The sequence below is a fragment of the Ambystoma mexicanum genome, chromosome 5p, assembly GCF_040938575.1.
Source record: "Ambystoma mexicanum isolate Mex_15411 chromosome 5p, UKY_AmexF1_1, whole genome shotgun sequence".
In the NCBI taxonomy this organism is placed as follows: Eukaryota; Metazoa; Chordata; class Amphibia; order Caudata; family Ambystomatidae; genus Ambystoma; species Ambystoma mexicanum.
This window is the reverse complement of record NC_090930.1, coordinates 1,331,867,687-1,331,882,928: the sequence shown is the minus strand read 5'-3', so window position 1 is coordinate 1,331,882,928 and position 15,242 is coordinate 1,331,867,687. Positions and strand designations below refer to the sequence as shown.

At 43.4% G+C, this 15,242-nt stretch overlaps 1 protein-coding gene across 1 annotated transcript in view; it reads right to left on the bottom strand.

The window, feature by feature from the left end:
* ADCY2 (adenylate cyclase 2) overlaps positions 1-15,242 on the bottom strand; it is a 3,241,403-nt gene that overhangs the window by 836,696 nt on the left and 2,389,465 nt on the right. The window contains exon 8 of the mRNA XM_069613724.1: positions 6,479-6,637. Coding sequence (XP_069469825.1) covers positions 6,479-6,637 — 159 coding nt within the window. The remainder of the gene's footprint in view (positions 1-6,478; positions 6,638-15,242) is intronic.

Genomic DNA, 15,242 nt, shown 5'->3' with positions numbered 1-15,242 from the left:
GGGGGCTGTGAGCCAGCTCTCAGGCCGGCTTGTAGCCAACTGTCTGAGCCCCTGGGGGGGGCTCCTCTTTGTTGTTCCCCTGCCTGGCTGACCTTGCTTCCCTTGGGTGCTTAGCACCCATTTGTTATTGGGGAAGGGTGAGGTGCTCTTTCACACCTCACCCTTCCTGCACTTGCAGAAGACAGAGACTGTGTGTCTCCTGTTTGTAGGGGGAGAGAGGGGAGCTGTGCCAGAGGGGGCGGGGGTGGTGCTCCCCCTCTCTAAGGCCTGCTGCCATGGGGCAGAAGTTACCCGGCCTCGCTTGGGGCTGCCCTGGCAGCGTTGCCCAGAATAAGGCTTAGGTCTGTGAAGGTGTTGAGAGGACCAGCAGGCAATAGGGAGCTAGAGAGGAGTAGGAAGAACAGGTTGAATAGTGGCATATTCAAAAGAGGAGTTAATGTCTGAGATAACGGGTGTAGCGGCAAGGGTATTATTGATAAGGAACCCCACTCCACTGCCTTTCACAACAGGTCAAAGGGAGAAGGTAGTAGGATCAGTGTGGAGAGCTGCTAGTGTTCCACAGTCATGAGGGGAGAGCAAGGTTTCTGTGATGGCAAGAAGTGAACGTCGAGGGAAACAACAGTGGAAGTGGTCAATGATGTAGGATGACGTGTTGCTGAGGGAGTGTGCATTTTAGAGACCAAGTGAAGGAGTGATAGGAGGTGGGGGAGAGGAGCAGGTGTTGTGTGTAGGCACTGTCCATAGATTATGGAGAACAGGAGTGTCTAGTTGGAGGGGTGTGGTTGCATGTGGAGATGGGGAGCTCTGGATGCTCAATCAGAAAGACGCTGGAGTTACAATGACAAGATAGCAATGCACCTGTCCTAGTTACCTTGTTCATGAGGGTCAAAACAAATTGAAACCAATACAGAATTAAGAGCTACTCGGGATAAAAGTGTTGACCACCAGGTACAGAAGGTCAGATAAGAACCCAGACACCTTCAAGCTTCAAAGCAAAGCAGTGAATCACTTTCCTGCAGTGCTTGGTCAAAGTTGTACATTTACTTTCACTCAGTGATAGAGATATACATAGAACATAGAGCTTAATCCCCTTGTCATAATCCAAGGCATTTGAGCAAGACTTCCACGAGAACAATTCTACTCACACCAGCATACTTTATCAACAAACTCTGGAAGATATGTTAAACCTCGTTAAGAACCCAAGAGGTATAATTACTTCTGATGCAAGAGGGAAGAACGGGCACAGAACAAACTCCCCTGTTGCAACTTCATAGTGCAGCCAACTCAACCCATTACCTTGGTTTTTATGTATACAGAGCGCTTCACCCAATTTCTACAATAGTCATTCCCATTCCTTGTCAAACCTAAATGAGCAGATGCGTTTTGGAAGAGGGTGCCCCCTTTGTAAGAATTGTTAGCTAAGAGATGCCGGGGACCATGGGCACATTAAGTTTTACAAGCCGGTGGGGTCATTGAAACGAAAGACCCATTTCAACCAGAGCAAGGGCCTGCAAGGTGTAGCCTAATTAGTGTGTAGTGACATCTCTCGGAGCTCGTTAACAAGTGTCACTGACAGACAAAAAGCATTTGCATTTTCAGAGTAAAAAGGAGGCACCCATCTCCGATAGAATTCATGCAGAAATGACACTTTCCATCAGAAAGCATGCACATTTGTATGCTTTTAAGTATTCCACTGTATGCATTTCAAACACCCGACCATTATTAACACGTTTCCCCACAACCTCAGCAGTGCTTCAGTTTTTCTACTGCAGTCTAGAGAATGCGGATTAGGCGAGCGAAATCACTCAGGCATAAACATACACACAGACATCGCAAACGCTATAAAAGCGTGTTTAATTAAGGATTTAAAATGGGCCCGTGCAACCCTTTCTTTTAAATGTAGATCCTGCAGCATTGATACCTTAGGCGGAAGGAAATATGTTCACAGACAGTATAGACGTCTGCAACACAGTGACCTCAAGAGGGAATGTGAGCTAACATCTCTGCCGTCTAATGGCTCGTGCGTAGGTCTTTATACGACACTGGGACTGGTTCCAGCCCATTTCTGGGTCTCTCCATAGAGATAGAAAAAACAAGGAGGGACAGAGCTGGATATACTCTCTTTAGGGAGAGGGGGTACATTCCACAAATGTTTAGACATTGCTGTCTGGGTGGAAGTTAGTGAGTCTACTGTGACGGGAAAAGGAGAAAGGGTGGTAAGGATAATTTAATGAGCATGGGACTAGTAACAAACATTTACACATTTTGTGGCTTACTTGTTTCTTAAAGTGGAAAATGCAACTGTGTATGCCCTCACAGCCTCACAGCCTTAACACAGCGGAAGACGACTGTTTCTTTGCTCCTTATCACACTACTGTTCGAAATCGTTTTAGAACATGGTCCATTCCAGGAATTAGAGATTGCATTCTGAGGGGTCTGATTGGCTGATAGGGGTCTATAAAGAAATCCATATGCTAATATACATTAAACACTTATAATCGGCACATCAATAAGCTATTCCCACAGTGCAATGCCATTGTCCCAAAATAGAATATGCACTTGAGCAAGTAGATTTTTTAAAGTGACTATGAATGTACCTTTTTTCTCAATGCACGGACATTAAGTGATTTTAATGACTTTTACCAACCAACAGAATCTATTTATTTTACCTCGTATTTATTACAAGAAAAAAACAAAGGTCAAAACTTATTGCAGCTTGAAGACATACATTAAGACACAATATGGTTTGATTAACATCCAGTGCCTTGGGATATACATGAAAGATAGTTGTTTAAAAGACACAAAGGCCTTCATTACGACCCTGGCGGAGGACCATGGTGCAATTTGCACCATGGTCCATGGCGCAAAGCTGCCAACTCCGCCATGGGGGTTGGCGTACTTACCGCCCCATTCCGACCTTGGCGGGGCGGTTAGTCCCCAATCCCCATTTACCCTTCCCCATTCCCATTTTTGCCCCATAGGGTATAATGGGAGTGGGGAAGGCGTTAATTACGCCACCGTAAATTACGGTGGCGTAATTAACAACAAGTCCCGTAGCGCCATGGATTTTTCCGCCTGCAAAAAGCAGGCGTAAAAATCACCATGGCGCTACGGGAACTCCTAGTCAGGCGGAAAGGTACGCCATGCTTTACGCTGGCGTAAACCCCTTTCCGCCAGGGTCCTAATGAGGGCCAAAGTATTGTAAACAATACCATCTGTATGAAACCTATGAACTGCCTGCTGAACCCCCTACTGATACCATTCCACTATAGCCTTCATTTTTTGTATAACGACGCCAACCTCTCCATGAACTGTAACTTAATGAGATCTTGTAAACCCATGCCCAATCTGTTTTTTTAGTACATCAGCACAATTACATTTTAAGGGAACTTTGATCAGCATGACTAGGATTGGTCTCACACACTAGTGGGTTAAAATGACCTGGTCACTTTGAAGGTGCTGGCTTTGTACACCAGCAGGACCTTCAAAACATGTTCAGGAGATGTTCATGCAACGGACTGCTGGACTATCTGCATTTTTTAATTTTTGCAGTTACTGCACCTAGTGAAGGTAACTGGTGATTTCCTAAGTATCAACTATGACATGAGGAACCAACTGGTAGTGGTTGCAACTGGCATAATGGTTTTTACGCATCATATTATGTTATACCCACACAACTGGGTACAACACATATTATGTTATACCCACACCCCTTAGGCCCACGGGCATGTGGCGCTGTCCAATAATTAAAATAAATAAATAAATAAATATAAGCTCTATATTCATAAGTGTCCATGCCATGTTTCCATTTCACAATCAGCTACATGGGTCCAATGATCTCAGTGAATCATGCACTGGATCTGAAAATACCCTTTAGGGGCACATGGAGGGCGGTGAGAGTGAGAAGGGAATCATTGTGATTTGCCAATGGTTTGCTCATTTTAACACTACCCATGTTTCCACCATATCTTTATTTAGAAAGGTTTTTACAAAATAGAATTCAGGAAAGCAATCACAAAAACAGTATTGTGAGCCTGTGCTACACTTTTGTTTTGTGGCCCAGCATTTCCTGTTTACTTGATTTAATTTCTAGATTGGGCACCCCCCTCCAGACAGCTGACAGCCCCCTTTCTGCCTTGTGAGTAAGCGCCATTAACATTGGAAAGTCCTTGCGGTTCCTCAAAGAAGCAGAAAGGCTGTGTAGTCAACGAGCAATCTGAGCCAGGATCATTGGAGGCTGTAGGAGAGATGTCAGAACAGGGGGCTATTTCCATATTTTAGGATGAAACCCCATCCACACCCTGTTCCAACTACTCATATTAACACAGAACTCCTCAAATACATTGAGGCCTTCAGCAAAGCTTAACCAACTGAAATGCACTCATTGGTCGGTTGGGTTCTTCATTCTTTACATGAGCAGAAATGCCATTTTAAAGAAACTTGCAGGATCCTTCAGGCTCGATCAGAGATGCCCTGAAGCCGAGTTTGCAGGTTCCACTGCGTCATCTGTTCTGCTGTACCAAAGGTCTACTGCAGAATCCTAGGGCCGTGGACAAGGACCAATCGTGGCCCTGTGCTTCTATACCAGAAACTCAAGTGTGTTGCACGTTTTACTGATTAGGATCAAAGAGTGGTGAATGTTCTAGGGACCCTCAGCAGAGCTGGAGCTGCGGATGAACCATAGAACAGTTCACAGGGCAGAACATGTGACGCCTCTCGATTATCGTCCTGGGTCTTCAACTTGTTTACTTTCCTTTGCCTGTCAGAGTGGCAGGTGACTTTGCAACACAGTAGGCTCTGGAAGCCATCCAAAGAAACATGAGCAAAGAAAGCGCTCCCATTTGAATCTGTGCTACAGAGAAAGATGTATCGATGTAGCCTTATTTGTGGGCTGTGGATGAAACATTGGCATACTGGTAAGTCACTAGGACTGAAGATTAACTTCTCCATTGTCAGGTCGGGACCAACTCTCAGCACCACTCTGAGAGAGAACAGTGACGAGTGGAGATGTAGGAAAAGCAAGGGGAGACAGATCTATGGGCAGTGTCCCAGAAACCTTTCTTTCAAAGGCCACGCCTATGCAATTAATCGCAATAATTACTTTTGTACACAGCAGTTTTGATCATTTCTTATGCACTAAATAATAGTTATTACTATAGCCCAACTAAATGTTACTGTGTTGCTCAATCAGGGAAAAATAAAAGGCAGAGTCAGTGTAGTCAGGTTTGGAGCGTGCAAGGTTAGCAGAGATCTGGGAGGAGAGCTCAAAAGTCAAGCGCTGGGAGAGCTCAAAAGTCAAGCGCTGAACTCAGAATGGGCGGCAGCCTGCACCTTGCAAGTCTGACCCCTGCTACACTGGCTCAATGATTCTACCTTCTGAGGGCAATTGATTTGGGTACCATTGATTTCTGTAGTAACAGCAGCTATTGTTACAGCACTTAGAAGCTAGTGGAATACACCATGAAGCACTATATAAAACCCCTGATAATATGATGTTACTAGGGAGTGGTTACAATACTCTGTGTGACTAGCGCATGACCATCGGAGGTTGATGCCATCATGCAACAAGATATGGAAACATCGCCCATGTGCCCTGTGGTATCTAACAGGGAAGACATTTGCGTGATCATTTAGCAGCCTTGCCATTCTCCATTAGACCCCAAGTGGTTAGCACAGTCCTTTCACCTACTAGCAGCACATCACTGAATCGGATGCAGGTTACTCGGTTGATGATGTAACTGAATTCCATCATTGACATTCCTTGTAATACCTGTGTTATGGGGTTCAAGGGCGCCTCACAAGGCAGGTCTGCATGTAGCGATGCCACACGGCAGTCTACCTGCAGAGAAGTAAGCGACAGTCGTGTATAAGAAATCCAGACACACACATGATCATTGATTTCTATTTGAATAATTGGATCATATTGGAACTTGACTAGGATCATGGCCCTCATTACAGTTTTGCCGGTATCCCACTGGAATTACTGGTGGGATACTGGCAAAACTGCCTTACCGTTTCCCCTCCCGGTATTACCAGGATATAATGGGCGGCGGAGACACTGTGAGTTTCCCATTCCATGTTCCATGGTATGGTATTGTCTGAATTACCGGCACTGGTAGTAGCAGGGGCAGTGATTTGTGGCATTTATTTGCTGGTAGGGGCCTGATCTGCTGGCAGGTCAGGCCTGCCAGTAGATCACTGACCCCACCAGCAAACTTGTATTTCCACGTTCCAGAAAAAATGCCAGTGCTGGTAATACATGCAATTGAGGCCAAGGGTTATTAGAAATATATTTGCTGCCAAGAAAAGGTATGTAGATATGGCCTATCATAGAAGCTTGGTATGAGTTATATGTTTAATAATTGTATCTCTAAACAGAACAAAAAGGGCAGACGATCCAAGTTGAGCAGAAACATGAAATACATGTATGTGTTAACCCTAGGGGCTGCTGTCATGGTATGTAAGGAAGATCTCTTACCCTGGAACTCCACCAGCTTCCATGTGGTTTGCTAAAGTCACGTCATGTGACCAGACATCATACTGCCATTTCTGCAGTCCAATAACACCGCAAAGGACGTTGCCAGAATGCACCCCAACACGCATGTTAATGTCAACTCCAGTGGCATCTCTTACTTTCCTGTAATACAGAAACACACAAGCAAGGAATTATTACTGCACCCATAACATGGCAGAGGCGTGTCTGAAAACCAACGTTTTTTAAATTGACATGAAGCATTCGGATGGCTCATTGCAATTACACAATGTGCATGATCAGTCAAAAGGCGGCCCATCGCGTTGAAAATGTATGAAGGCATTATATGGAGCATGATGGGCTGTACCACAGAAGCTTTGCACTGGTGCACGTTCAATTGTACGCAGCATTTGCACATGGGCACAAAATGCACCAGTGGAAAAACATTTAAATTAATTTTGCCACCAGAACAATTTTAGGCCCTGAGCAAATTATATAATATCACAAGCGTAAAGCTTCAGTAATGTGGGAACATTCTTTTTCAGGAAGATGCAGAAAACAGTTTATTTTGTCGACCAGCATTCAGCACATTCAGCCCTGGTAGGGTCCGATTTTGAGGGCCGTATCGAGTCAAAAGATTGCTGTTCCGGGAAAGTTAGGTTCGCCGACATCTGCACCTTACAGTGTAACAATTCTCCAAATGACTACCAAAACTACTGTGCTGCCAATGCAAGTGGGTTCTCATGTCGCTGCATCACTTTGGCTAAAAAAAAGGCCCCTTGCAAAGACCCCTTGCAAAGTATTTGGTGGTGGCGGTGACTGGACTGGGGGAATACTGCATTACTGTAATGGGGCCTATGGAATACACCATCTCATTTCAGAATGTTTTGCTCAAAATAGAAGAAAATATTTTAGCATTGGCTTTAAAGGCCAGGTAGAATATAGCACCCTGAATGGTGGAAGCATATAGTTTCCTCTCTCTCTCTCTCTCTCTCTCTCTCTCTATATATATATATATATATATATCCGGAGAAGATATATTATATAATGTTTAAGTATAGGTAAGCAAAGAGCAAATATAGCAGTGATACATGCTTATGGGCAGTGCAGACTGCAATACTTGAACCAGCAACTGTAGTGCTTAACCACACAACAGCGTATTCAAGCGCTTTAGTGCTCAAAGTGGCCCGTAGAGACATATATTAGTTTGTAGCAGAAATCAGCTCTATATAACAATGGACCGCTAGAAGTAATGTCTCAGACACTTAGCAAAGTGTTTTTGGAGTCAGCCTTCATTCAAATGTTTAACCGTATAACATAGCAAGGCGCTAAGCAGGTTGACCATATCATATCATACATGCATGCTTAACATATGTAGTGTAGCTGGATTAAGCAGTCCTATGCATTCCTCCCTAGGGACACTTCTAGCCATTATAAGTAGGCCATGGAAGCAGGGCCTACTCCATTTTATATTCTGCAAGACTGTCTGAGCTTGGAAGAGAGGCACCTTGTGATGCTGAAGCATTGTGCAGGGACACTCGGGGCATGTTAGAGATAAATCCCCTCGCAGCAGTTACTAATGTTTCTGCTTTGGGCCTTTGCTGCTAATTCAGTGTGGGGGGGGTTCTACTGATAAATTAGCTAAAGGCATATGGGAGGTACCAACTACAATTGTTTTCCATAGTCATGACGAATATGGGAGGAGCTTAGAAGCCTGAAGCCAGAAACTGGGGATACATCCGACAGTGAGCGCTTTTAGGCATATGGGAGGTACCAACTACAATTGTTTTCCATAGTCATGAAGAATATGGGAGGAGCTTAGAAGCCTGAAGCCAGAAACTGGGGATACATCCGACAGCGAGCGCTTTTAGGTAAGAAGGGTATTTCCAAGGTGAGGGAACCCTATACATATACTGGCAGCCACAATCCCAGGCTGTTGCTACTGCTGTTGATCAAGGTAAGGGCGGGGGTTGTGTGCTTTGAGCGTCACCTAAATGTCATTATTAAATGTATTATTTAGAATGCAATTTAAATGCTGATGTTGAATTTGCTTGATTGAACTGTGTGCAATTCTGGTCCTGTGGCATTGTGCTTTGCTTGGTAGATTTTAGATGCACATGTTGACTCATTGAATTATGCATCTTGGTTTGTTTTTGAAGTAATAGAAATGGTTTGAGAACCTTTTAGAAGTGATATGACTTTCCTTATAGAACAATGAGAACAAGGCCTCTAGGACTCAAAGTGAAGTGCCCTATTTTATGGTAGGAAGGTAGTATCATTGATAATGCCAACAGGTGTTGCTAAAGGGAAGCGATTTGAGACCCATTGTGGTCCTTGTGAGGTTGCAATATTAGGTAATTTTGTTTTTTGAATAAACTCATGTTGATTTAGTGAGAAAAAACGAGGGACATTGTGATGATTTCTGTAAATAACACGCTTATTTTTGTACATTGACGTTGGTCGTTCCTGTCTCCGGTGCATTTTACTAGAAAAGCGAGTTCTGGGGTAGCTTATCAAGAATCACTGCATTGTTTGTTATTTTGCTTCTCTTCTTGTCTCCCTCTCTCTGTGCATTAGATTACGTCAACAGGTTGATGTGAAATGGTTGTGACACCCGAGTAAAATGTCAGGTTCTAAAGGTTTGGTTGCAATGCTATACATGCTGTGAGAGAGAGGTGTTGAAAACATACCCACATTTTTGTAGCAAGAGCACAGATCAGTTCTGTGCTGGCATGGAGGGAGACGTCCCTCTTACAGCTAACCCAGTGACTGATTGATCCTTCTGTTTGTGACAGAAAAACACTAGCCCCCTTATCTTAGCTGAGATAGCAGGGGGCAGAGTCTTTGCCTGCCGGGGGATCGTTAATACGATACGTGACATTACTGAAGTGTTGATTATGGGTTGTGAGTGAGTCATAATCACCCTCACTAATACATGGATGCAATTTGTCATTTACTTTTAGGTTATGACAATCTTTTTGTTGTAATGCATTTTTGTAATGAATGTGCATACATGCAAGTTAACTCCACTTTAAGCTTGTAGAAAGTAAAGCATGATAACGTCTTTGTGTCTATTATCGAGTTGAGGAAACTCCGGGCCATTTTTTAAATTGAAAATTGGGTGACTCAAACCTATGTCCGGAGGGACCAAAGTTCAAGGGAAAAGGTAAGAAACAATCTCTCCAGTATGAAAAACCAAAAAAGAATGATGAGTAATAGGTAGAAACAAACTGACTCTGTTATGAAGTGAAACCTTTAAGAAAAAGGTGCTAATACCCATTTTGGTGTATTTCTATCCATAGATGGATGAGACCCCCCAGTGGAATATTCTGTGACTTATACACAGAAGCCCAGAAAAAGACAGCCAAACGTCCACCTCAATAGGTAATCAAAACCCACCAAAAAGGGGTGCATTAAACACCCTAATATACAAAGTAGCATTGACAGCTAACTATATAACAATATTTTGGTTTCTTTTGCAGTGCATGGGAATAGTTTTTGGAGCAACAGTTTTTCTTCTAAGAAATTGGAAAACAAACATATCGACGGTGACCCACAGAAATATGCTCCTGAGAATGTTCGCCAATTAAGGATTTAACAAAAGAAACATGCAGAGCGAATTACGGATCAATAAGATTAGATTGAACCGATACTATCCAGTTGTAGCTAACTAATCTATAAACAACCGATAGACAGTATATCGATAAAGGAATTAGTAGTCACTACAGCACTTTATATATGTTTTTATGTAAATGGTGTATATTTGTAAAGATTGTTATCTAAATGTATGTAATATGAAATGATATCCTAGTATTATGAACTATAGCAATTTAGTAGTAATTTAATCAAATTCGTTTTTTTCACCTAGAAGGGTTACAATGTAATGATACTTGAACCCAAATTATATACAAAACCACTGCAATAGAGACCACTAGGTCATCCTTTTCCCTTGAACGTTTTTGTGTAACATCACATAAGTAAATCTGTGCTATTGTACCAATGCAATTGCACCATTGCACGGAGACTCATCCTGGAAATTTAGGACCACGCTGACCTAAGACAATGCCAAAGGTCACAGTGTGAAAATCTTAGTATAACCCATTCCTTGCCTAGCCAACATTAGAGCAATTAGTTGCAACAAGTGTCAATCTAGAAAAGTAGACAACCCTCCAACAGAAGGCTTATGCAGGATAATTGGTTGGCCGAATAGACCAACCGCCTCATTTAAAGTATAAAGAATGTATGCTCATTACTCATTACGTAGCTATTAGTTTAACTAGAGTGCAGCCATTTTAAGGTAACCAGAATCGCCATTTTTATTTTCTCTATGTTTCTCTTTAACATCGCCACTTTTGCCTCATGTAAAACTGCTTTGCTGTAGATATTATTTCGCTTCAATGGTCCAAGGTTATTAAAGACATGTTGAAACATTGCGTGGGGAGCCAGACAGAAAAGCCGTTTCCCTCCTTCACATATCCTTGGAAGCAGGGAGCAAGGCATTCTTATCAGTACACGGATGCCAGTGAGTCTCCGTAAAAGAATAGCAACATACGAAACTAATATTAAAGGGTTTGAATTATGCTCTTCTTAACAGCCCGCCTTCTGAGCCCTGTGAGCCCCCAGAGAGCAAGCTGACCTCTAAAGACATATTGTAGAGACGAAGGACACTGGCGGGCACAATGCCCACACTTGCAAAATAGAGGCGGATATGGTCAGAATAGACAGCACAGAGGGCATCCAGGAACAAATGGCCATAATAGAAACCATATGCTTCTGCACCAGAATAGTCAAGGGAATGGTGCACAAAATCAGGGCCAGGCGGCGAATCAAAATGCTTTTACTCAGAGTCAAAATCATCAGGCAAATCAAAGTGGAAACAGAGGAACAAGCGGAAATATTTTTGATACTCAGACAGGTGCATACTATGGTAATAGTAGTGATTACACCTCGGATGATGTGTTGTTACCCCAATAGGACAGCCCAGGACAGGGGTCGGAACCAGTATCCATTCCCGTGAATCAGACCCTACTTAGAAATTAAAGTTGGGAATGAAGAGCATAGATTTCTCGTAGACACGGGGGCACAGAGGTGCTCGATAGATCATCACTTGGTTCCAGATATACCTCTATCAAGGCGACAAAATAACCCAGTAGGGTTCGCAGGCACCCCAGTAATAAATCCTGAGTCCAAACCAGTAGCAGTGACAATAGGGCTTTTTACTGAACATTGTCCATTTCTTTTGACAGAGAATTGTGGGGAAAACCTCCTAGGATTGAATCTATTGAAAAAGCTAAGCGCGGTTATCCACTGCACACCAGATGGGGTATTTTTGACTATTTCTCCTCAGAGTGGGCCGACTTCTGAATATGTGACGAAATCTTTAACAGGGGAATTGAGTGAGGTGCCAACTTGTATTTGGGCCATGAATGACAATGATGTGGGATTCTTGAAAATAGCGCCAGTGAAAATTGTTTTGAAAGAAGGAGTGATGTTACCACGTATTCCACAGTATAACATTTCAGCAGAAGGGGAGAAAGGATTGAAAATAATTGTTTCTGATTTGGTGAAATTGAGAGTGATTGAAGAAATTACAGGCAGTGTATGCAACAGCCCCATCCTTCCAGTGTATAAGAAAGGGGGTAATGAGGTACTGTACTGTTTCATAATTGATCTCCGTGCACTAAACAAAGTAGTAGATCCCCAATTTCCGTTAGTGCCAGATGTCACTACGATATTGACAATGATCCCTGCATCGGCAGAATATTTTAGTGTTATCGATTTGAAGAACGCTTTCTTTAGCATTCCAGTATACAGAAAAAGCTGGTATTTATTTGTTTTCACTTTAGCAGGACGATCATTCACATTCACACGCATTCCACAAGTCTATACTGAAAGTCCAAGCATATACAGTAGAGCATTGAAAGAACAGCTAGACATGTTAGAATTACCGGCAGACTGTGTGTTGTTGCAATACATTGACGATTTGTTAATCGCTGCTGACACAGAAGAAATTTGTAAAAAAGGTACCGTCTTATTATTGACCCATCTAGCTATGCATGGCCATAATGTGAGTTTAAAGAAATTCCAGTACTGTCAGAAAGAAGTGGCTTATTTAGGTTACTTACTTTCAAAGGAAGGGAGAAGATTAACGCCAGAGAGGATAGAGAGCATTTCTGGTTTCCCTATTCCAAAGACGCAGAAGGAAGTAAGAGCTATAATTGGCATGGCTTCATATTGCCATCAATGGATTGTGAACTTCGCCTTAATTGTAAAACCAATGGTGGAATTGACAAAAAAGGCTGCTGTGATTCCTTTGCAGTGGAATGAAGAATGTCAGAAATCATTTGACTCGCTAAAAACCATTTTAGTTCTGCTCCAGTTTTGGGCACACCGAATTATGAAAAGGTTTTTAGGCTGTTTGTGCATGAGAGCGAAGGATGTGCGTTGTCTGTCCTAACACAGGAACAAGGTGGAAGAAATAGGCCGTGCGGTTATTTTTCTTCCACGCTGGACCCTGTAGCGCGCGCACTACCACGATGTTTGCGAGCTGTTGCAGTGGCTGCTGCGTCAGTGAAACAGACAGAAGGGATGGTATTGGGGCACACTTTATTTCTAATGGTGCCACATGCTGTAGATGTTCTACCTAATAGAACGCAGACGCAACACCTCACCTCTGCTAGATTGACTAGATATGAAATTGTATTGTTCGCCCCCCCACATTCAAATCATGAGGTGTAGCGCTTTGAATCCAGCAGAATTAATGCCAATGCCCGGGGAAAACATTGATGAGACTGAATCACCTCCCCATGATTTCTTAATGGTTACTGAGGAAGAAACAAAAGGGAGAATTGATCTACACGATACACCACTAAAAGAACCAGATGGAGAACTGTTTTGTGATGGTTCTTGCTTTAAATTAACTGATGGCACTTCAACTGCCGCATACACTATCACCACGTTAAAAAGCATTGTGGAGAGTAAAAGAATCCCATGCAACTCTGCCCAAGCAGCAGAGATAATTGCCTTAACAAGGGCTTGTGAAATTTCAGAGAACTTGAACGTAAATATCTACACTGATAGCCAGTACGCCTTTGGCGTGGTTCATAACTTCGGCCGACTGTGGGCCGAGAGACGGTTCCTAACATCACATGGGGCTAGAATTCAACATGGCCCTTTGATTGTACGATTACTGTCTTCACTTACGTGTCCAAAGCACCTGGCGATAGTGAGATGCGAGGCGCATAAAAAGGTGACATGCAAAGTGGGAGAAGGAAATGCATTTGCAGACAGAATTGCGAAGCAAACTGCCACTGATTTGAATACAAAAATGTTAACAGTACAATCGAAGGAAGTACCCTGTATGATAAAAAATTGAATTGCAACTGTTAGAGAGATGCAGACGGAAGCTACCGCCGACCGAAATACAGGGATAGGCCAAGGGCTCTGCAGAACTAGACTTGGAGGGTTGTTGGGTGGACAAGAAGAGCGGGAATTGGATGTTGCCGAATGCTTATGTAAATGCGATGGCAACAATGGCTCACAGTCCCACCCACATCTGAGCGAAGAAAATAGTCCAACATTTAGCCACTGTCTGGGAAAATCCTCTCATAAAAAAGAATGCCGAAAGGCTAGTACAGAACTGCATAACGTGCCTACAGCACAATGTGGGGAAGGGAACGGTGACTCCAACAGGAAGTTTCGGACCTCCCTCTATGCCATTCGAAGTGATTCACTTTGACTTCATAGAAATGGAGAGATTCCAAAACCTGAAGTATGTTCTGGTGATCATATGTGCATTCAGCAAATGGGTGGAAGCATATCCATTGAAAGACTGCACAGCCATGAGCACGGTGAAAGTAATGCTAAAAGAGTATTTCTTTCGCTTCGGTCTGCCCCGTGTCATATGGTCAGACAATGGTCCGCATTTTGTAGGTGCAGTAATATTACAGATTTGTGCAGGTCTCCAAATCGATAAGCGATTCCATTGCTCCAGGCATCCCATGAGTGCCAGACTTATTGAACGTCATAACGGCATCCTGAAATCCAAAATAAGTAAGATTTGTGCAGGCAGCAAGCTAAGTTGGGTAGATGCATCGACAATAGCGTTACTGTGTATGCGAACATCAGTGCAAGCCAGAACTGGTCTCTCCCCATACGAAATCATAATGGGAAGACCGGCAAATGTGTGGTGTGCACCCCAGCCGAAAAGAATGAGAGAGGTAGAATACCCTGTACTCAGCATTTATTGTAATTTGTTAGTAAAAAAACTGCATTTGATTCATCAGCAGGTGCAGGAGGAATTACCGGTGAGGTACACTGGTCCAGGACATGCATTGGAGCCAGGAACCTGGGTGCTGATTAGAAATTATGAGCGGAAAACATCGCTGGCACCCAGGTGGCGTGGGCCCTACCAAATCCTTTTGACCACGCACACAGCGATACGCGTGGATGGGCGGAAAGCGTGGATTCACGCCACGCACACCAAGAAAGTCCCACCACCATTTGACACTTTGACTGATCGGGACAAAGACCAGAAAGAGACAGCAGCAGCTCCAGAAACGAAAAATGCAATTGCCAGTTCTTTGCCACAAAAATTGCCTGATCCTGAAACAAAGACTGATGAGATTGCCATAAGAGAGGAAGGGCAAAGGGTGCCCCAACGTTGTCCAGCAGATTCTGCATCACAGCTGGCCGATATCAAGCGTATACCTCTGTGGCGCCCACCATCTTCTGTTGCGCCGCAGCCTGCATCGTCATCTGGGCATTCATC